Here is a 24,773-nt window from a genome sequence, read left to right as displayed (position 1 = left end):
CTGAGGATTGCCAGTGGAAGCAGCTTCCCCCAGTAATTTCAGTTTATTTCATTAGGCCTATTTAATTTATGATGCACTTTCTATCGAACAATGTACACTTCAATTAATGAAGACTGGAACATTTTGGATTGTCTCCCATGATCTCACACACTCACACAGCATTAGTATCCCATGTCGGGTACTCTCTCAGACATTCTAGAGCAAAACAGAGTTCCCCACTCTTCTGACAAATGGACATAATAATAGAAAAAAAGGAAAAAAGAATCAAGACCTCTGACTGGGAACACCTGGGGCCACACACCAATCCTCTTGCCTCTACCCACTCATCATTACTTTTAAGACACACAGCAATAATTTTATGGAACATCAGAGTAAACAGCAAGATAAATTTAAAAAAATCTCTCTCTTTGTTAGGGCAAAACCAGAGGCTTCCTCAATACAGAATCACTTTTTCTACTTTCTTCGCAGTACAGTTTTCCTATGTTCCTTCCTTCGTACTTCCATATACTGCACAGGACTGTCATTATGGCTACACCTCCAACAAGCATTTGAAAAGTCTTCCATAAAAGTTAACAAAGATCACTGTGACAAATAATGACTCAACCAAAACTGAACAGCATCCCTGACTCTCCAGAGCTAGAGAGGGGACAGCCTACAGCACGTCTCGCTATGATGTATGACTGATAAAAGAGACCCAGGATTAGAGGAAATTATTTTAGTTCTTTAGGATAGCCCAGATGTTTAGTCTACCTTGATAGTACAACCATCATCAGAAAGAGCAGCAGATGGCAGGGGCAGGGCAAGAACAGGGGGAATGACTGTGAGGAGACAGTGAGAACTGGACTACATTTCAATCTCTAGCAATTCCTTCTGTCTTCAAAGCACTACACTATTATTATAATCAACAGCAGCAGACAACCTTCGTACGTACTTAACTGATTTGAACATGCACACACACAAGAACGTTTTAAGAGAAGAGATGTAGTATGACAGAAGCAGAAGTGCAATTCAAGAATTCTGGGATCCTGGCCTTCCAACGCCATGTCCTTACCTACTAGTAACAGGACAAGAAACCAAACAAAAAATAAATCCTCCAGGAACATCATCCAAAGTGGCTGAGAGAGAATAAATCATCTGATGCAAAGACACTGAAGCTACTCTACAATAACTTATACTCTGTAACAACTAACAAAGAAGCTGTAGCTATTTTCATTTCAGAAGGAAAACTATAAAAGCAAAGTAACACATCTAGAACTACACAGCAAGTCGATTCTGAGTACATGCTCAGAAACCCTGTCTGACTCTATCCTTCCGAAGTACGATGGCTACCCTTTAGGTCACAGAATTCTATCAGGTGTCTTAAAATGTTAATGCCTCATTTACAACAAAAGAAAAGAGAGTAAAAATCATACCTGGTGATAAAAGTCATCATCATCAAAGATTTCTTCATCCAAGTCCTTCAGGTGGGCATTAGCAGGGGCCTCAGGAAGGATCTCCTACATCCACGAGAAGGAAAGAGTGAATCCCAATGAGGTTGCCAAAGTAATGCAGTGACTATAAAGAATGTGTAGGACTGTAAAAGCACTATCTTCCTTAAGATACAAAGAGCTCTTACAATTAAAGAACAAAAATAATGCCGTTGAAAAATGGGCAAAACATTAATAGGCACTTGACAGAAAAAAACACAAATGCTCAATGGTTATATGAAAATATATTTAATTTCATTCTAATACATGCCAATTGAGATGAAAAAACATCATTTTTCACCTCTAAAACAGGCAATCTTCAGTAATGGAAAATACAGCAGCCTTTTTGAGGCAATTTTACAACATCTATCAGAATTTAAAATGCATATTCCCTTTAATATTTCCACTTCTAGAAGTGTATCCACATGTTCACATAAAAACAAAAATATATAAATGCTCAGGAATGTTTCTGATAGCACTGTTTCTAAAACTAGAGAAAACATACATATCCACTGTTCAAATAAATTATAGTACACATCCATAAAATGGGATACTATAGCCATTAGAAAAAATGAGGTAGATCTCTATGTAACAGCCTGGAAAAATACCTAGAATAATTTAGAAAGCTGTAAGATTTTATATATAATTTATATATTTATATACATATATATATATCCATCCCATTTAGTTAAAAAAAATAGACATTTTTGTTGTTGTTGTTTTTTTGGCCATGCTGTGCAGGCTATGTGGGATCTTAGCTCCCCAACCAGGGATCGAACCCATGCCCACTGCACTGGGAGCATGGGGTCTCAACCACTGGGCCAACAGGAAAGTTCTAAAAAACGTATTTTTATGAAAGCATATGTGTTATATATGTGTGTGGGTGTGTGTGTGTCTGTCTGTGTCTGTGTAGAAAATACCTAAAAGCTTGTTACAACTACGAACATTGGTTAAACCTACGGAGTGGAATTTTCAGACTAGCGGAATTTTACTTTTCATTTAAAATTCTTCTGAACTTAAGAAATAAATATTAAGTATATATTTCTACTATAAATAAAAGAGTCTCCTTCAGACAGAAGAATCTGCCTATTCCAATTCTGGATCCTTTCCTGGAGCATATAAGCATGCAAAGGAAAGCCTGAAGTACACACTCAACTCAATATTAGTGCTTCTAAAGAAGCTTTAAAACTGAATTTTAAAAACTGAATTACAAATGCTTCCATGACCAGACTCATATCAAACTCAAACTTAAGAGAAGGCTATACACAAGTTAATAATAGCTTTATTCATTATTATTTTTTGTTTAGGAGAAAGAGTGGCTTTATTTCTTTGCCAGGCAAAGGGGTAACACAGTAGGCTAGCACCTCAAGAACTGTGCCCCAGTGGCTTCATTTTTTAAAAACTTTCCCCTCCCAAATCATCTCAGTTTCTCAAACAAAGCAGTGCTTTCCCGCTCCCCCACTTTCTTTTGTTTATGTCTTATACCCCAAGGAATACCTACAAGGAGGTGAGCAGATCGTCCAGTTAATTAGCCTCCTTTAGGGAGAGATAACTGCTCCCGTAATCACCATGCATCAGTCCTTACCGGCTGTCCTGGCAAACTCTCCGGGACAGGCTGGACTGCTGGCTCAGGTTTGCCAAGAACTCGGTAGACAGAACGCTTGGTCTGTGTCCTTCGAAGTAATCTTTCTTTGTCCATCAGAATATGATCGATCTGAGTCAAGATTGAGCGTTCAAAGGCACCAAAACCCTGCAACAATATCAACCAGTGTCAGATAACGCACAAAGTCTCTGCAGCAGCCAGCGACGTTGGTTTCTCTATCTTTCTGTGTCAGCAGACACAGACAATCCTCTTTCCAGGAGGGACTTTCGGTTAAAGGCTGAATGTGTGAATGGCTGTGATTGTTCTCAGAAAAAAATTAAAAATTAGTCTTAAGCAGGTCACATTACTTTCCTATACCCAGAGATTAACTTCTGCTCCTTTAATATTAATTGTGGTAAAGTCCGTTTCTTTAAGGTATTTTGTTTTTCCAACACTTACAAGGCCACCATTTCTAGACTTAAAACACTCTTCACTAATAAAGTTGATAAACCCACGCCTGAATGGTATAAACCTCAGTGGTAGGAGTTCAGTAAATTTTTCCACAGAAATGACGGATGACTACCACATCAAGGCATCATCCATATAAGGGAGCTGCAGCTCCAATTTCTCACAGCTGCTTCAGGTTGCCACGACCTGCCTCACACACTCACACACACACACACACACAGGCACCCACGCTTGCCTTCCCCAGTTTTCCAGAAGCCAGCTTGGTCTTATCGTGCCACTTCTGGAGTGTGCGGTTCCTGTAGACAGTGAAGTCGACAAAGCGCTTCGCCATGAAGCTGGGGTACTCTTCCATCTCCAGCTTCCTCTTTGCCGGGCCCCTCCTCTGTGGCTTCTTCTTCTCCTCCTCTACGAGCTGTTCATCATCACTGGAAATCTCTTCTTCACTGGAAAACCCAGTAAGAGTCCAGTGTAAATAAACGTTACCTGGGTAAAACCTAGGCCCATGTGCAGTCAGGAGTATTCCCTGGTGGCCCAGTGGCTGAAACTGCGCTCCCAAAGCAGGGGGCCCGGGTTTGACACCTGGTCAGGGAACTTGATATCACGTGTGGCAACTAAAGATCCTATGCAGCCAAACAAATAAATTAATTATTTTTTTTTAAAAAGGGTATGGCTTTTTTTGTTGTAAGAGAGCATTCATGCGGTCAAACAAAATCTTCTGTACTTTTTCAAAGAAATGTAAAAATAGGTGGTTTCAAAAATATTTTTAAAAGGTAAGAAAACCATAAAAGTAAATGAGGTTGTTAAAAACATTATCAGAAATGCACATGAACCAGGCCTATACTGTTATACTGTTATAGGAGGGTCTTTAAAAATTAAACACATAATCATACTTTTATGACCTTAATCCCCAAATCAATAAGGGAAATATGTCTCTCTGTAACCAATCGTTTGGGAAAGCTGAATAGTATTAGTTGAACCAAATGAAGAGGAGCAGAACGTAAGGAAAACTCAAAGCGATAGGCCACAGAACTCACGCTAAACTGCAATGCCCTCAACCACCTGAGAACGTACCAGAGCCTCCAGTTAGAACCAGCTGCACTCTGTGGACTGCTGATCCCAACACACAGGAAGTGCTTCCTACATGTGAGCTCCTCTCCTCCGTCCTTCAAACTAACTCAGTGGAAAGGAGTGGAGCGGAAGAGAAGCGCAGCGGAAAACAACAGGCAGGTACCACTTGCAGCAAGCTCAGCCAGAGGGAGAGGCCAAGGAGGGGGGTGACCCTTCATCAGATGTGATCATTTCAGGAAGGGGAAAAAAAGGTTTATTCTGCTATTTTCCAAAATGTTTCCACCCGTCAAAATAACTGCTTCTTCCCTTACTAAAAAGTCGATGGCTGCAACTGGCAATTCCACGTACGTGCAACAAAGGGCTTCGTAAACATCAATTAAGCATTCATACTAAAAATGTGCTTTCACCAACAATTTCACTAGATCTAAAAAAGAAGGCAAGTTTGGGGAATTCCCTGGTGGTCCAGTGGTTAGGCCTCAGTGCTCTCACTGCCTGGGTTTGATCCCTGGTCGAGGAACTAAGATCCCACAAGCCAAGAGGTGCAGCCCCCTAACCCCAAAGGCAAGTTTTTTGCAGATCCCCTGGAGGAGGAAATAGCAACCCACGCCAGTATTCTTGCCTGGAGAATCCCATGGACAGAGGAGCCTGGAGGGCTACAGTCCACCGGGTCACAAAAAAGTTGGACACAACCTAGCGACTGAGCATGCACAAACACAATTAGGCACAACTACACATAAAAATCCAAAAGAGAATTCCCAATTCATATGCCATCCTGGCTACCAATTAAATGTGAAAGGCTCTTTCTATTGAATAGTTCACTAACATTAAGAAGTCTGACATCTTCTGGAAGGACCTGACTTTATAAACAGTGGGAAAATATTCAGATGAAAAGACAGCAATTCCATAATTCCATTCCTCCTTACCTTTCTGCTTTGGGTTTTGTCCCATCTATGAGATACCTAGTGTCTGGGTACTGGAAAAGCAACTCTTCCTGGAGATCCACCAATGACCTCAACAGTGCTTTAAGTGCCTTGTGACCTGGGAAATAAAGCAGAGAAAAGGAACAGTTAATTACCGACAGTGCCCCACAGCAGGTGATGCCTCTGATGCCTGCCTCCTGAGTAGTACTGGCTGGGGCGGGGGTGGGTGTACAGGATTGGCCGGGCCTAAGAACTCTCTGAAATACAGAATTTCTGAAAGGAAATAATAACAGTGCCTACCTCCTAGAGTCCTTGTGGAGAACAAGCAAGGAAACATGTGTAAGAAACTTAAAACATCTGCAATAAATTCTGAGTTCTTAAATTTACCGAGTTTGACAAAACCCTTCCTTGTCTGTCATCATAAGCAATCATTTTCTTCCTCCGGTGTTGCCCTCTCAGTTCTTTCTACAGGTTGCCTCTTGGATTATCTCTTTATCAACTGGTTCCTTAAGCAATTCCTTCTCTTTTCCCCCCAGAAGCACAACTTAGTCCTAGGATTCCTATCACCACCACCTCCCTTCCCTGAGAGATCTTCTCTGCCTCTGGTGTGAGCTGCCACCTCATTCATTCAATCTCTCAGCGTTTACCCTTATGCAAAGTTCCTGTTCACGAGCACACACCCAAGTTAATGACTTCCTGTTCGCAATACAGTCATCGCTCTGTATCCTCACGAGATTGGTTCCAGGGCCTCTCCCCCTGGGTAGCAAAAACCCACAGATTCTCAAGTCCCTTACTTATATCAAAGGGCCTAATCTGCGTATAACCCATATCCTCACACATACTTCAAATCATCTCTAGATTACTGATAACAACTAGTATAATGTAAGTGCTACAAAAATTGTTATGAATATGATACAAACACTGTGGAAATGGTTGTCAGAGTGCTGCAAATTTTTGGAACTTTCTGACATTTTTTTTTCTTTCCAAATATCGCTGGTTCAAAGTTGGCTAGATGCAGAGATGTGGAACCCCAGGCTCTGGGGCGTCCAGTGTACTGAATCGTCTGTTGGAAATCTGCCCATCAGGCGCATGTTCTCACCCGGTTCTCCTCACAACCAACAAGATGTGTTCGTAATAAAGCTGGTCGGGATCAAATGTAACGTCTATGACCAAGAGCTTTCAGAATAAGAACTGGCTCTCTGAGAAAGGAACTCTTACCTTCCTTATCAGCATAATCCTACTAATCCTACTAAAGGGGCTAACTAGACACTGATAATTACTAGCTATGTTTTGATAGCACCCAGACATCTCTTTATAATCAAACTCTCACATTTCCAGCAACTAAGAAAATCTCCACTTGGATGCTCCATCACTCCCTCAAACACACCATGTCAGAAACAAGTCTTTTCTTCCAATCCAATACTTCTCCTTTCTCTGCTTCTCTCATCTCTGTTTAATTTTCATAGGCGATCACTGACATTTTGGTGCCGGTATTCAGTATATTCGATCAGTGGCTAAACCCTGTGTTTTCCACACATATTATCACTAAGAGTTGTCCATTTGTTTCTGGCTGTGCTTCTATCAGTCCTTCCCTCTTTCCCTTAAGGAAACTTAACCTTTCAAGCGTCCTGACTCTCACTTAGCAGACCCTACATTCATTTCTTGGGCTTCATTTCATTCATTCATTTCGTGGCTCATTGGTAAAGAATGTGCCTGCAATGCAGGAGACCCGGGTTCGATCCCTGGGTCAGGAAGCTCCCCTGGAGGAGGGCATGGCAACCCACTCTAGCATTCTTGCCTGCAGAATCCCATGGACAGAGGAGTCTGGTGGGCTGCAGTTCGCAGGGTCCACAGAGTAGGAGACGACTGAAGCAACTAAGCAGCAGCAGCAGCAGCACATTCATTTCTGTTTCACATTCCAGACTAACCAGCTCACACAAACTTCCGTTTATCTGATTTTTATAAATTTGATTCTAACTCTTCTGCTTCTACTTTGTCCAGCCTGAGTAACTTCCTCCCTATTTTGCATCCCAACCTATTTTATCACTGGGACACCAACACATGACTCAGACCAGTTCTCCAAACAGATCATGCTGTAGCATCCCATTTCACTGTAAGGCTAAGAGCTTACCTGAGAAAGCCCCCCTGGACTGGTCAGAAGGAACTCAGTGACCTAACAGCTACTTTGCATTCCTCCAATAATCTGCATATAAGACTATATAAATACAACTTCCCTGTTTATAAGTAGCATAAGATCCTTGATCATTTATCATTTATAAATTCCACATTCTAATCCTTTTATAATCGGTACGTATCCATATCACTTGCAAGGACCTGCAATCTCTGAAGAAATCCAAAACGCCTTTTGTTCCAACCCAAGATTCTCAACCCGTTGCTCTGAATCTCAGCAAAACTTTCCACCAAATATAATGATAAAAAATTATTCTCAAGAAGAAAAAATAATACAGAATTATTCCTCTGATAGTTTTGGGGAAACGGATTAAGTATAAAGAGATGAGAAGTAGGCAAGAAGAAAAAAAAGAATAAAGACATAACAATTTTTTCTTTTTTAGGTCACATCACACAGCAGGTATGATATGAGTTCCCTGAGCAGGCATCAAACCTGCACCCTCTGCATTGGAAGGACAGAGTCTTAGCCACTGGATCACCAGAGAAGTCCTAGACATAACAATTTCAAAGACAAGAATTACTTTAAAGTCTAAATGTACTAAGCGTGTAACTTCCCAGACGGCTCAGCCAGTAAAGAATCTGCCTTCAATGCAGGAGACACAGGAGATACCGGTTCTATCCCTGGATCAGGAAGCTTTCCCTGGGGGAGGAAATGGCAACCCACTCCAGCATTCTTGCCTAGAGGATCCCATGGACAGCGGAGCCTGGCAGCTACAGTCCATGGGGCCCCAAAGAGTCGGACACGACTGAAGCAACGTAGCACACGTGCACGAGGTAAGCGTGTAACTGGAATAATGCAAAAGTGTGTGTGTGTGTGTGTACGGAAAATAATTACAATAGTGAGGAAAGCAAAGAATAAAAATGGCAACTACAAACACTATGTTACCGTCAGTGAGCACCTATGAAAATAGCTGAGAATTATAAACAGAGAGCCCATAACAGCTAAGCTTCTGAAAGTATGTTACAGCAAGAAACTTAAGAAAATAGGAGAGACACTAACACTTGTAAGGAAGCCCGTGAAAACCAAAATCTCATCTCATCCCAATTCTATGCAAGTATGAACCACTGTTTTTCCTCCTTTTCTAGAAACAGCTATTTGTTAAGACAGCCCATGTTCTCCAAAGTGAAACCACAAATCAATTTTGCATCTGCAAAGTGGTCCTCAAAATTCCCAAGACTAAATCTTGAAAATATTAGGCTATGCAAAATAAGCCAGTTGCAAACGAACATACATTGTGTGATTACGCTTATAGGAGGAATGTAAAACTACAGGCACACTCACAGATGAAAACCAGAAGAGTGGCTGGGGAGAGGCGGGGATGGGGGCTCACCGTTTAATGCACACAAAGTTTCAGCTTGGGATGGGGAAAAAGCTTCCGGAATGGGCAGTAGTGAGGATGGTGGCAGGACAAGGTGAATGTACTGGCGACTGAGCTGTACTCTTTAAAATGGTTAAAAACAGTTAATTTTATGCCATATATATTTTACCACAATTTTTAGAAATACTTAACTAACTCCTAAGGCTGAAGTAAAAATAACTCTACCTCCCCAGTCTATCTCTACACAGAGGGCCTAGTCTGAAAGAACAACGGAATGTTATTCAGCCTTAAAAAGGAGGGGAATTCTGTCACATGCCACAACATAGATGAGCCTTGAGGATACTGTGCGAAGTGAAATAAGTCAGTCACAGAAGGACAAATACTGTATCATCCCACTTATACGAGGTATCTAGAGTAGTCTAATTCATAAAAACAGAGAGGAGAATGGTGCATGTCAAGGGTTGGGGGGAGAGAGAAATGGAGAATTGTTGTTTACTGGGTATAGGGTTTTAATTTCACAAAATCAAAAAGTTCTGGCAATTGGATGTACAATAATGTAAATATACTTGACACTATTGCACTGTACACTTAGAATGGTAATTTTCATGCTATGTATCTTTTTGCCATAATAAAAAATAATTAAAAGAACAGGAAAAACAAGTACCTGTCCCTTACTTCCTCCAGGTACCACGTGTCCATGATCTAAAATAGGAGATCAAGAACCATGCAGAGAAGCAGCTGCAAAGCAGTCCATAACATTTATGGCTGCTTGCCCCCAACAAGCAAGTCGTAATTTGACTCTCACATGTAACATAACCAAGAATTGTGAAAACATCCAACACAGAGACTACTACTTTTAAGGGCCACTTTCCAGTAGCTATACAAGCCCTTTTATTTTGTTCAAGTCAGTTTAAAAAAATCCATTGCAGATATATTAGACAGCATATCAATCCAACGAGAAGGCAGAGAGCCAATATCAGTAAATCAAAGTGTGCCTTTCTGTTAATACTCTCTCATACGTCGTCATTTTATACACCCCTTCACCCAGTCAGAAAGTAGCCCTGAAGTATTTAAGCTCCATTCAGGGATAGCACCACCATGCATCAAAGTGTCAGGAGACCTACCAGAGATGAAATCTGCAATTCTGTGCTTCTAACCACCACCACCACCCCCCCCCAAAAAAAAAGTTTATCAACGTCAAATCATCAGTGGTCAATACATGGACAGCCTCCTGTAAAGAGATTCAGAAGCCAGAACCCAATTCTTATTTCTTTGCAGTATTATGGTCACATTTCCTTCCAGTGAAGTTTTATGTAAAACCTGAAGAAACAATGAGCAATCCTCTGCTGGACACGGCAGGTCCCCTTGAAGCCACAATTGACCAGGGTGAGGAAAGACACTCTCCTGAAGGCTCAGATTCCACAGTGAGTTCTTCCCAGCCCCAGACAAAAACGAACCAAACCAAAGAACTCTATCACTCATACAAAGCTGAATTCCATTTGTTCAGCCCTATGAATGATCAAGGGAATGGAATCAACACTTTCTAATTCACCTCTAGTTTCTCTGCCAGAGTTCAAAGCTAAGAAAAGCAGCAGAGATGCGCCTATACTTTCCTCTCTCTCCCTCCTGGCACGTGGCCACAAAACAAACGGAGACTGCCAAGGACATATATGTTTATTTTGTCGTACCTGGTCCATTTCCAGAGGCCTTTGCCTTAAGAGGAGATTAAGAAGGACACATGACTGACCTTATTAACAAGACTCAAACTAAGCACCCGGGCACCAGCCTTAGAAACAATTTCCCAAGTGAAGAATAAATGGAAAGAGTATTTTACTGAGGGCTAGGAGCCCTGGATTTTAACAGAAACTATCCCTAACTAGTCATTTTCCACTGAGTGGACCCCCCATTTAATCTCTTCGAGTCTCAATGATCTCATCTACACCATGCAGATAATCCTTTGCCTGGTTATCTTGCAGAACTAAGGCAAAAAATAACAAATGCTTGCATATATTAAGGTATGCTGCAAATGTTTAAATGCTATAAAATAGAAAGCATATTACTATCACAAAATCGGCATCTTTCACAAAGCGAAAATCTTGGGCTCTGCTTGCTGTGATCTACAGTGCCAAGACAGAACTAGTATTCATACATTCCCACATTAAGTATTCATTTACATGCTGCCCATACGCAAGCATTCTATATATAAAATGTCACCAATCTAAAAACCATTTTCACCTAACAGCTTTATTTTTTTCCTTGATTCATCTAGGCTGTTCAACATAAACAAAACTGGAGGCAGAGAATAAGTTTGGACATGGGCACACAGTTCGTTAATTAGATTATAAACCAGTAAGTAAAACTTCTGGGGAGGAGATGGAGGGCAATGGGGACAGCAAATGTATAAAGTAAAATAAAGCTCACCTTACCAGTTTTTAAATATCCACACCATTGTTTTTAAAGCAAATATGCAAACATACAATTATTTATGTGCAGGTATATATAAACGCCTACATTCCTCTTATTCCCAGATATATACATTAAGCTAGAAGATACAGACTGCGAGAACAGTTTCCCCCCCACTTCTTCCAAAGTAACTCTAGAACTACAGCTAAACTATAGGTCAAAATGACACATGCTGTATTGGCCTGAGAACAATACTTTTCATTCAAATTCACACAAGCCTGCCACTTGCACTAGTCATCCCCGGCAATTAATCCCCCCAGAAAGACGTTTGATTAAATCTTTTCAAGCAAATCCTTTGCTTTGCTTTTGTTAGTTCACTTCTTGTCAACATCTATTAAAATATGCCTTTAATTCTCCCACAATCTTAAAAAACACCGATTCCACTGTCTTCAACTTTAATCAACTGTATGGCCGGCATTTTTCATTTCATAATAACGTGCTGCTTGGAATTCAAGAGGCAGGCCCGGCATCAATCATCTGGTAAGAATTTTTCCACTGCAATAAATATGCAAATGAGGAGAGCCAGTCAGTCGTATTTCAGGCCCGACTTGCTAGTGTTTTAAAAAAGACACAAATTTATTAATTGCCGGTGGCCAGAGGAATCCTATTACTTTGGGCATTGATTACAAAGCTGTGTGAGTGATTATTGTGCAACTCGCGGGCTACCCAGGCATGAGGAAAAATTATTAAAGCAAGGCAGAGATTATCAACTCGGAATAACAATAAGCCTTAACATTTAGGCCCTAACTTCTTCAACAAAGAATTACGTGAAGGCTCCACTGTATCATAATTCCGAATTCTGTCAGTATTACTGTTTGGGCTTGTTCTATATTCCAAAAGCAGGATGGCGTTACCACTAAGACAGAGCACTGCAGGTTACAGATTCCTTAACACCCACCATGTGGATGAGTCGATATGAGTCGCTATCATTTCCAACGTGAGCCCAAGTAGAATTTTTATACATTCATGTAGGGGTACACACATATAGATGCGTCGTTATTGTTTTTGTTTAGTTGCTAAGTCAGGTCTGACTCTGCAGCCTCATGGACTGTAGCCTGCCAGGCTCCTCTGTCCATGGGACTCTCCAGGCAAGAATATCGGAGCGTGTTACCATTGCCTCCTCCAGGGGATCTTCCTGACCCAGGGATTGAACCCATGTCTCCTGTCGCTCCTAGGAACGGGCACACACATACCCCCTGGTTCAGAGAAACGAATGTGCGCTTAGGAGGACCGTCGTTCCGACTGGAATAGCAGAAGGAGTTCTGCCCACTGTGTTGGTTGGTTGTGTGAGCCGAAAGTAGGATTTTTTTTCTTTTTTTTTTTTTATGGTACAAAATCACCACCAGGGTAACTTTTCAAAGCAGGGCATGGGGACTTATATTCTAAAATCATGACAACTAAACCAAAGGCAGCCTTGGGTTTTCTGACCTCGGGGGGCCCCACAACGGAAGCAGGGGTCTGTGGTGGAAACGATTTGATGGGCTAATTCTGAATGCAAAGTGTTTTTGTGAGAAACATTCAACGCAAGACCTTTTAAATCAAATAAGAAAGAGGACTCGGTGGACAAAATTTATTTTTTTTTCCTCTTAAGAGAATGATGTGGGGAATTGGGGAGTAAGTGGAAGTTGAAATAAGAGAGAAATGGAGAGACAGAGGATAAAATATGCTGGGTGAGCCCCTTCACAGAAAGAAACCAAAAGGAAAAAATCCTTCCCATTTTACATTACTGCCGTCCTAAGTAACATGATAGATAGTGTGCATTTGAGTTCTGTGGAGGGACGTCCCACTCAAGCTGTAATTTCTGACCAGGCATGAATTTATAAGGGAGGGAAAAGAACTGCAGAATTTCTTAGGTTTCCCTGAATGCTCTCTCAAACACCTTGATGAAGCGTGTCAATAAATCCTTAAAAAGCCCTACAGGACACAGCAATCTGACTGATCAATGGACTTCCCGAAATCTACTAGCTACCTTCCATTTCACCGTTCCTAGACAACCTCCATTGTTCCAGAGGACTTCTCTGAAAAGGGAAATTTATTTTTCCCCTTTAAACGGAAAAGGGGAAATGCTCAGAGCATGAGGTACTTAAAATCCAAGTTTTATTTACAAGGAACTGTTTATAAACTGTCTAATAGGAGTCACCCAGGGAAGCTGCGGATATTTTCCTTTTTATCTGATACACTTTTGAACTGTTTGAATATTTTGATACCATGTATTACACTAGTGATTTAAAATACAGTTAAAGTTTAAAGTAAACTCTGAAGTAAAGAAACGTATTAAAAATAAAATTAGGACCACAATGCAAGTAACCTTCTGTTTCATGTAAAATAGTTTGATCCTTTCATATTAAAAAAGCCTTTAAATTAACAGCCTTTTAGGTAGGGAAATGTCCTGGGCCAAGTGCCCAAGGTCTCTGCACAGAATGGGTCTGGAGACAGGGATTCCCACGCAGTTAATCCTTTCTCTCCCAGTCTCCTTCACATCACTGCTACAACACATATTGTGCTGTGTATGCTATAAGCTCCTTAAGACACAGGGTGCATACCGTCACCCCAGCAGCTAACACACCATTTTGGCCATGAAAAGCCCTCTACAAATATTTCAGTTCCAGAGAAATGATGCCCAAATCAGATGAAAGAACATCTAACTACACTGCCATTTCCAAATCCAGACGCTGACAAAATGTGGACTCCCTGTTGGCTGTTTTCAATACTGTGTGTCCTCAGTAAACCACCGTTCTGTCAATGGAAGGAAGGTAATCGAACTTAACTGCTCCCTCATTTGAACATATCAGATTTCAGAACTTACATACCTGAAACTAATTAGCGATTTTTGTTAGGCATGTTACAATGCACTCCCATGAAACTGTCATTATTGCCACTTGAATAAACTGAAGCCCAGGAAATAAAAGGCTGATGACTTTTATTTTTATATAAAAGACAGGGACTTCCCTGGTAGTCTAGTGGCTAAGACTTTGTGGTTGCAATGCGAGGGGCTGAGGTTCGATCCCTGGCCAGGGGACTAGCTTCCCACGTGCTGCAACTAAGAGTTTGCATGCCGCAACTAAAGATCTACAGGCTGCAACTAAGACCCAGCACAGCCAAATTCAATCACTAAAAAAATCCAAGAAAGTAAAAGATTATGTTATTTAAGTTCCTTTTAATATTAGTGCGGGTAAGCACTGTTTATTTATCAACCTAAAAATGAAACATGTTGAGAGGTTGCTTTCCTGTAATAACGTTTAAATGATGCTTTAACAGTGGTTTACCTATCCCCACACCTCGCTGTGAATGTCCTGAGGTAGAGACTGAACTGCTCAGCCTTGGCAAACTGGGTGCTGGCAAATGGCAGACTCCAGGTTGTTGAATGAATAACTGAAGAAAAATGATGTCTTAATATTTTTCCTGGCATGTACTTTGTGTGTGCACTTTAAATCTCCAAAGAACTTACTACAAGTTTGTGTGTGTGCATGCTAAGTCATTTCAGTGACTATTAAGTATGAAGTGAAGTTGTTCAGTCATGCCCGACTCTGCGACCCCATGGACTGCAGCCTACCAGACTCCTCCCATGCGATTTCATGGACTGCAGCCTACCAGACTCCTCCCATGCGATTTTCCAGGCAAGAGTACTAGAGCGAGCTGCCATTTCCTTCTCCAGAGGATCTTCCCCACCCAGGGACTGAACCCCAGTCTCCTGCATTGTACGCAAACGCTTTATCGTCTGAGCCACCAGGGAAGTCTGACTATAAGTACAGTACCAGTATTTATTTACATAAGCCTTTTATGAAGAGGGAAACAAATACTGTGGCCATGGAGCTATAACCTAGGAAAAAACTATTACCACCATTAAAATTAAAAGCTAACACGGATTAAGGACCTACTAAGTACCAGCAATAACCTGAGCACTTTTCATGTATTAAGTTATTTAAGTCCTCATGACAATCTTTTCAGGTGGGCACTATTATTATATCACCATTATACAGATAAAGGAAATGAACACTACTATAAGCTTTAAAAAAGAAACTGCAAACAACAAAATAAATAAAAGAAACTGCACATTTTTCATTTTCTAGATCAATGTACCCATATGGGTTATGTATCTAAACCAACTGGGAGACAAAGTGACAGGAAATTTTCAATTCCAAAAATATGACATAACTAACTATCCTCCTCAGTTACCACAGCACAATTAAAAAAAAAAAATTAGTGAGTTTCTGTTAAAATGTTGTATCCAGATTTGATTCTCACAGTTGAAAAAAACAAAGTGGAGAAACTAAACAAGGCCTAGATCATACAGATGAAAAGCAGGTCCTGCAAGGCAAGATATAAGAATATTTGCTTAACCTGAAAAGGAAGATGCTAAGAAACGGATTAATAGTCTCCAAAATTAAAATGGCCAAATACATTAAAAAAAAAAAAATTGCTCAGCCTCACTTAAAAAAAAATCACATTGTGATAGTTTTCTGATCATGCTTGATGTTTGCAAGAAAGTGAGGAAGGGGCCCTCACCATGCACAGCTGGTAAGTGTTTAATTAGCACAATAGATCCAGAAAGCAACTTGGCAAAATGTATCTGAGTTGTACACTCACACACCTCCTGACCCCATGATTCCATTTCTAGAAATTAATCCTAGAGAAATAATCAGACAAGAAAGCAAAGAGATGTGTACAAAAATGTTATTTGTTTCAGTTCAGTTCAGTTGCTCAGTCGTGTCCGACTCTTTGCGACCCCATGAATCGCAGCACGCCAGGCCTTCCTGTCCATTACCAACTCCCAGAGTTCACCCAAACTCATGTCCATCAAGTCAGTGATGCCATCCAGCCATCTCATCCTCTGTCGTCCCCTTCTCCTGCCCCCAATCCCTCCCAGCATCAAAGTCTTTTCCAATGAGTCAACTCTTCGCATGAGGTGGCCAAAGTACTGGAGCTTCAGCTTTAACATCATTCCTTCCAAAGAACACCCAGGGCTGATCTACTTCAGAATGGACTGGTTGGATCTCCTTGCAGTCCAAGGGACTCTCAAGAGTCTTCTCCAACACCACAGTTCAAAAGCATCAATTCTTCGGTGCTCAGCTTTCTTCACAGTCCAGCTCTCACATCCATACATGACCACAGGAAAAACCATAGCCTTGACTAGACGGACCTTGGTCGGCAAAGTACTGTCTCTGCTTTTGAATATGCTATCTAGCTTGGTCATAACTCTTCTTCCAAGGAGTAAGCGTCTTTTAATTTCATGGCTGCAGTCACCATCTGCAGTGATTTTGGAGCCCCCCAAAATAAAGTCTGACACTGTTTCCACTGTTTCTCCATCTATTTCCCATGAAGTGATGGGATCAGATGCCATGATCTTCATTTTCTGAATGTTGAGCTTTAAGCCAACTTTTTCACTCTCCTCTTTCACTTTCATCATGAGGCTTTTTAGTTCCTCTTCACTTTCTGCCATAAGGGTGGTGTCATCTGCATATCTGAGGTTATTGATATTTCTCCCGGCAATCTTGATTCCAGCTTGTGCTTCTTCCAGCCCAGCGTTTCTCATGATGTACTCTGCACAGAAGTTAAACAAGCAGGGTGACAATATACAGCCTTGACGCACTCCTTTTCCTATTTGGTTAGCACTGTTTATAATAGGTAAAAACAGGCAAACATCTTAAGTGTCCATTTACAGGGGATTGGTTAAATCAATTTAGTTTACCCAGATAACTTTCTGGGCAGCTGCTGAAAAGGATAAGAATACGTAGAATTTAGTTTGAATACACTAAACCATAAATACTTTGAGGGATAACTGAAGTAATCTGAGCACAAAGGGGACATATTATTTAGGACTACCAGAAAGTATGGATTTGGTTAGATGAGATGATAGTGCTATATGAGAAACGGTCTTATTTTTTTAGAGCCATTTGCAGAAGTGTTTAGAAGCAAAATGACATGCTGATGATTACTTTGAAGTACTTTAGGAAAAAGAAAATGAAAATAAAGATAGCATTTTTTAAAAGCAAGAACAGGTAAGACATATTTATCAACATGAGAAGATGGTTCTAGTACAATGTATCCATATGATCTCATTTATAGTTTACAAAATTTAAAATAAAGTATCCAGAAGAATAGGGCTTCCCTGGTGGCTCAGATGGTTATTCAAGAATTCGCCTGCAATGAAGGAGACCCAGGTTCAATCCCTGGGTTGGGAAGAGCCCCTAGAGAAGGGAATGGCAGCCCACTCCAGTGTTCTGGCCTGGAGAACCCCATGGACAGAGGAGTCTGTCTGGCTACAGTTCATGGGGTCACAAAGAGGAGGACACAACTGAGCAACTAAACACACACATATGTGGAAAGATACACACCAAACTTCTAGAGACAGTTCTATGTGAAGAGCACTAATAATAGGAAGGAAAAAAAGGACTTTCACAGTCTCTGTTACATATTTCAGAACTGTTAGGTCACAAGGGGAAGGATAATCAGCACTGTTTGAGAAAAAACTTTGTGTTTTTTTTACTACAAACAAACGTCACTTCTATACTTTTCTTTAAAAACTGATTAAGATGAAATAAGGACTTCCCTGGGGGTCCAGTGGCTAAGACTCCATGCTTCCATTGCTGGCAACATGGGCTCAATCCCTGGTTGGGATACTAAGATTCCACATGCAGTGCAGCACAGTTCAGTTCAGTTCAGTTGCTCAGTCGTGTCCGACTCTCTGCGACCCCATGAATCGCAGCACGCCAGGCCTCCCTGTTCATCACCATCTCCCGGAGTTCACTCAGACTCATGCCTATCGAGTCCGTGATGCCATCCAGCCATCTCATTCTCTGTCGTCCCCTTCTCCTCCTGCCCCCAATCCCTCCCAGCATCAGTTTTTTCGAATGAGTCAACTCTTCTCATGAGGCGGCCAAAGTACTGGAGTTTCAGCTTTAGCATCATTCCTTCCAATGAACACCCAGGACTGATCTACTTCAGAATGGACTGGTTGGATCTCCTTGCAGTCCAAGGGACTCTCAAGAGTCTTCTCCAACACCACAGTTCAAAAGCATCAATTCTTCAGCACTCAGCCTTCTTCACAGTCCAGCTCTCACATCCATACGTGACCACAGGAAAAACCATAGCCTTAACTAGACGGACCTTAGTCAGCAAAGTAATGTCTCTGCTTTTGAATATGCTATCTAGGTTGCTCATAAGTTTTCTTCCAAGGAGTAAGCGTCTTTTAATTTCATGGCTGCAGTCACCATCTGCAGTGATTCCGGAGCCCCACAAAATACAGTCTGACACCATTTCCACTGTTTCCCCATCTATTTCCCATGAAGTGATGGGACCAGATGCCATGATCTTCATTTTCTGAATGCTGAGCTTTCAGCCAACTTTTTTGCTCTCCTCTTTCACTTTTATCAAGAGGCTTTTTAGCTCCTCTTCACTTTCTGCCATAAGGGTGGTGTCATCTGCATATCTGATTGATATTTCTCCCAGATATCTTGATTCCAGCTTGTGTTTCTTCCAGTCCAGCGTTTCTCATGATGTACTCTGCATAGAAGTTAAATAAGCAGGGTGACAGTATACAGCCTTGACGTACTCCCCTTTTCCTATTTGGAACCAGTCTGTTCCGTGTCCAGCTCTAACTGTTGCTTCCTGACCTGCATACAGATTTCTCAAGAGGCAGGTTAGGTGGTCTGGTATCCCCATCTCTTTCAGAATTTTCCACAGTTTATTGTGATCCACACAGTCAAAGGCTTTGGCACAGTCAATAAAGCAGAAATAGATGTTTTTCTGGAATTCTCTTGCTTTTTCCATGATCCAGCGGATGTTGGCAATTTGATCTCTGGTTCCTCTGCCTTTTCTAAAACCAGCTTGAACGTCAGGGAGTTCACGGTTCACGTATTGCTAAAGCCTGGCTTGGAGAATTTTGAGCATTACTTTACTAGCGTGTGAGATGAGTGCAATTGTGCAGTAGTTTGAGCATTCTTTGGCATTGCCTTTCTTTGGAATTGGAATGAAAACTGACCTTTTCCAGTCCTGTGGCCACTGCTGAGTTTTGCAAATTTGCTGGCATATTGAGTGCACAATTAAAATACAAAACAATTTAAAAAAAGACTAAATAAATAAATTCAAGAATACAAAGAGGTCTTCTGAGGTAGATATAATTCTTCCTATCAACAAAATAATCGAATGAAAAGAAACAGATTAAAATAAAAGCAGGAGAAATTAGAAGTGGCTATTTATTTGACTGACAAGAAGACCACACATCCTTAGAACTAATTTAAAATTTTCCCAGATGGTCCAGTGGTTAAAAATCTGCCCATCAATGCAGGGGAGCCAGGTTTGATCCCTGGTCAGGGAACATCCCACATGCCAAGCAACAGCTTGGCTAATGGGTCACAACTACTGAGCCTGTGCTTCCCAACAAGAGACAGCACCACAATGAGAAGCCCGAGCATCATAACAAAGAGTAGCCGCTGCTCACGGCAAGTAGGGAAAGCCCGAGTGCAGCAATGAAGACCCAATCGACCCAAAAAATAAAAGAGAAAATTTCAAATAACAATATAAAAATAAAGTAAGATTTTCCCTGCATGATTCACAAAAGAACTACCAAGGGCCAATGAATGAAAGAAAACTATTTACCCTCATTAAACATTGGGAACTGTAAATTTTTTTAAATGTAAATTTAAAAAAGCAGAGTCCATTTTCCACCTATCAAAGTGATAAAGATGAAATAACACTGTAATACCCAATGTTGATAAGGATAAGGGAAACCGACATTCATATAAAGAAGGTGAGAATGTGAACTGATCCAACTTTTCTGGAGGGCAACTTGGCCATAAAGATCAAATGCCTTAAAATTGTGTATATCCTCGGAACACATACTAATTCCACATCTAGGAATATATTTTATGAAACAAAGTAATCACAGATGTGAGTAAAGATTTACTAACAATAATGTTTACTGCATTATTTATAAAGATGAAAAACTGGAAACAATCCAAATGTCCAACAATAAAGAACTAGTTAAACTACCCATATGATGGAAAGTCTATGCTGCCATTAAAAATAATGCTGTAGAACAATATTTAATGACATGGAAAAATATTCATGATCTCTGTTAAGTAGAAGAAAATAGACTGCAAAACAGAATATAGAACACTGTTCCACTTCTGTCCTAACTATACACTCACGGGGCGGGGGGGGGAAGAAAACTAGAAAATATTTATACCATATACCAAAATTTTAAAAGTACATAACTCTACTGCTCAGACTGAGGAAGAATATTTCCTTACTTTCACTTGACCATTTTCTAAATTTTATATAATGAATATGTAGCACATATATAATAAGAAAAACACATTTGTCTATTTCTTCATCACTTAAAAAAAAGCTTACTTGCATAAGGGGAGGGAGTGGATCAGATGATTAACCAAGGGCCCTCCTAACTGCACTGAAAAAGTATCTTCAGAAAAATTGAAGGTTACATTCACTACTCACTCTACGCCTTCTGTCTTATTACAAATTCATCTCCATATCTCTCCTGCCTTAATTCCTTTAAGCTTTGGCACTTTATCTATTCCCTCACAGTTTCTTTTAAAGGGGGGTGGGGGGAGGAACACTGTTTAGCATTGAACTATGTGCATAGTGATGGCCTAGAGCAGAGGCTTCGAAGCAAAACAGACCTCTTACTGGCTTTGCCTCTGACTGTGTGACCTTGATCAGGTCACTCCAACCTCTTCAAGAGTTGATTTCTTTTGCTGTACAACACAGTTAAATTTCACAGGCTGCAGAGAGAACTAAATGAGACATTGATAAAGATCTTCATAGGCACGTCTCTGGTGGTCCAGTGGCTAAGACTCCATGCTCCCAGTGCAGGGGGCCCGGCTTCAACCCCTGGTCAGGGAACTAGAGCCCGCAAGTCACAACTAAGGCCTGGTGTAGTCACATAAATAAACAAATGTTTTAAAAACAACACAGTGCATGGGGCAGAGTGCCAATTAACAAATGGGAGGTGTTTTTATTATTTTTACAGGACAGAGGCATCTAGCATTGCACCCGCACAATAAAACACCAAAATAGAAGTGAATTAATCATCCCGATCCTCAAAATGTCGCTTTTGATTTCTTTTCACTCATGCTCTTCTCTTCTATCGCATGAGTCTACTGAAGTCACCGGAAATGCTTTCTAATTATTTTGAGTTAGCACATCTGTCTCTGCCCTCCCTCCAAACCCTCACCACTGCTGACATGGATGTAGTATGGACTCTGCCATCTTAAGGATATAAGAATCTTTAAGATGATCTGAACAGCCTCTCTACCTGTAAAAATTTTCCTTGCACGAGAGTATGAACAGCTAGTGAAAACTCTTCTTAAAATAGCAGCATTTTGGATTTAGCCAGAGGCAGATTTACTCAACTGCCTCAAGAAAAACAGAATCTGGTAGATCTGAGACTAAACGCCAAGCAAAATATCAATATTACACGAGAGCTCATTAAAAATTACCAAAGAACTCACACTAAAGTCACGTACAGTCCAAGCATAACAAACATTCAAAGCAACTCATATGTGCAAACTTATTCGCGGACAGCTAATAACACAACTCTTGGTGTGTCAGCGGTAAAGAATCTGCCTGCCAATGCAGGAGATGTGAGCTCAATTCCTGGGTTGGGAAGATCCCCTGGAGACGGAAATGGCAAACCACTCCAGTATCCTTGCCTGGGAAATCCCATGGACAGAAGAGCCTGGCAAGCTGTAGTCTACAGGGTCACAAAGAGACAGATACGGTTTAGCGACTTAATGACAACAACAATAAATATAATAATGACGAGAGAATTATATCTTAAAGGTATTGTGACATAATGACTTTCTCTAAAAAAATTTATAAGTAACAATAGTTGGTGAGGAAATGGCAACCCACTCCAGGATTCTTGCCTGGAGAATGCTAGGGACAGAAGAGCCTGGAGGGCTGCTGTCCATGGGGTTGCAAAGAGTCAGAAACCCCACTGAGCAACTAGACAACAACAGCATAATAGCCTTTTCTTCCCCCATACCACCTTCTCCCCAGTCTCTTCTTGTCAAACGTCCATTAACATTTAATGGAAAGAGAAGTATAGCGAAGAAAATATATAAATATTAAAATGTCTGGAAGAATACACACCCCCACCCCATTGTTTAATCTAGGAAGGAGGAAGAGGGATTTGGGAGAGTGGAAGAACTTTCAACTTATTCTTTTACCTACATCTCCACTGTTTATGCTTTTTTTTTTTTACAGTGAAGATTTTATATATACCTTATATATACAAAGATATATGTAAAGAGTTTACATATATAATGTAATGGAAGAGTAGTAAAAGGACAAATTAAATTAAGTCTCATAAAATCCCTAACAAGTTTCATAAATACCAGGGGAAAAAGAATGTCTCCACTAATTCAAAAAATGCTTTGCAGCTTCTCATAGTACTTTTAAAGATGGACTAGCTACTCCTGGGGAAATACATTATGAGTAGGATAAGCATTGGCCACGGATGAAACTGGAAAGCAGGAACCTGCTAACCAGTGATCTGATTTCACATTTCCAGCTGCTTTTACACCAGGACAGGGAGGCCTGGAGTGCTGCGATTCATGGGGTCGCAAAGAGTTGGACACGACTGAGAGACTGAACTGAACTGAATGTATCAGGATGGAGACCACCTCCGGCTTTGACCAAGGCTTCCAAAAGAAATGGTACCAGGAAACACTCTGGAAAGTGATTTCATTGAAAAAGCTGAAAAACTCAAAACTGGAATATTATAAAACAGCTTACTTGACATAAGCATAGGGAGTACGTTCATCAAATGTCTGGGTGATTTGGGTTATGAAAGGCAACCACATTTATCCATACAACTACTATTATGGGGGGGGGGCGTCGTAATCTGCAAATTCAGAGTAAACAGAACTACACTTCCACCTTTAGCCAAGTGAAACATCCAACAAAAACCAAACACAGAGAATCTGCCTCTTCCAGAGGTTTTTTTTTCCTTTAAACAAAGGATTTACTTTCTGCTCTTCCTGTGGCCCCTCTTTTGGATCACTTGTTCCAGTTTTGGTACAATGTATCCCCAAGGAGTTTCAATGAGTGGGGAATTGTTATTTGAAAGCCAAAAAAAAAACACGGTGCTTTTTTTTTTTTTTTTTAAGGCAAGAAAGAAAAAGCAGGATTAACAGCAATTGCCACTACAACAGGGAAAACTTGCATCCTGCACTTTTACCATGTAAATAATGCACAGATCCTGCGGGAACATGCCAAACACCAGGATTCTTAATTAATGGAGCTCTTTAATGTGCAAATCAGGAACAAATTGCAAGTTCTGACTTGCATTGATTATGAAAACATTAATTGAATGAGCAAGACCCTAAAAAAAAGTCTTCAAGAAACCAAAAGAATACAAAGCTTTGGAAACCAGACAAGTCTGACCAATGTCTAAAAACACAAACCTAAAACTGAGACCCGCTCCCTAGTATACAATGATTTTTAAAATGAGAAACAAAAACACCAACGGTTTCATCAGAAAGCAATCACCATAAAAGCATCTATTCCACCAACATCTAGCGTTAAGCAGAAAAATGAGTGTTCACTCCAAAGGCTCACAGACACTGCTTTAAGGGGAAAAAACCTACTTTATATATACACACACTTATATGTATATAGGTGTAACGAAACAATGCTGTCTCTTTAAAAAGAAATTCATCCTATATAAATTATAGCCATAAACTTTTCCTGCAGTGCAGCCTAATTAATTCTTGTTCTATACACAAAGGGAAATGCTGGGTGACAAATGGGTGTGAAGCCAGAAAGCTGCCAGGTCTGCAAAACATTTTCTACTTCAATTTATAAGCAATTTTGCAGTAAATCATCAACCAGAACCTGGAATCTCAGGAATCTCTGAGTGTCCAAACCACATTATATCACTTATCAGAGAAGAAAAGGGAAAGGCGTTTAAAGACATCTCATTTTTCAGTTCTAACCCACATCAAAATCTAGAAGCTCTGCGTCATCTATTATTCTCTCCTGGGTAAGTTTTTAGTACCAGAGATATATTTTTCAGGTGAAAATGACACTACAGGTTGATGCAGCCCATTCCTCCACTCTGAGAAGTACTGTATCATGCACCCATTACCATAAGAGATGTTCCCAGAGTTATATGGGAATAAGCACACAACTATTTATACGACTCCTGCAGTCCAAGCAAAATGTTCTCAAACCAGCCAAGCCGAAGGGTTCAGAGGCAAGCCACTGGCAAAACAGATGGGAAACTCTCCAAGGAAATGAGGTTAGGACTTCCTGGTGGTCTAGCGGTTTA

At 40.6% G+C, this 24,773-nt stretch overlaps 1 protein-coding gene across 1 annotated transcript in view; it reads right to left on the bottom strand.

The window, feature by feature from the left end:
- The window catches only part of AATF (apoptosis antagonizing transcription factor), a 111,282-nt gene that overhangs the window by 62,949 nt on the left and 23,560 nt on the right, over positions 1-24,773 (bottom strand). The window contains exons 5-8 of the mRNA XM_018064167.1: positions 5,508-5,622; positions 3,752-3,959; positions 3,052-3,216; positions 1,413-1,496 (exon numbers count right to left, since the gene is read on the bottom strand). Of these exons, the coding sequence (XP_017919656.1) occupies positions 1,413-1,496; positions 3,052-3,216; positions 3,752-3,959; positions 5,508-5,622 (572 nt within the window). The remainder of the gene's footprint in view (positions 1-1,412; positions 1,497-3,051; positions 3,217-3,751; positions 3,960-5,507; positions 5,623-24,773) is intronic.

This window comes from Capra hircus, chromosome 19 (genome assembly GCF_001704415.2).
Source record: "Capra hircus breed San Clemente chromosome 19, ASM170441v1, whole genome shotgun sequence".
Taxonomy (NCBI): Eukaryota; Metazoa; Chordata; class Mammalia; order Artiodactyla; family Bovidae; genus Capra; species Capra hircus.
Note: the sequence above shows the minus strand (reverse complement) of the source record. Positions and strands in the feature narration are given on the sequence as shown.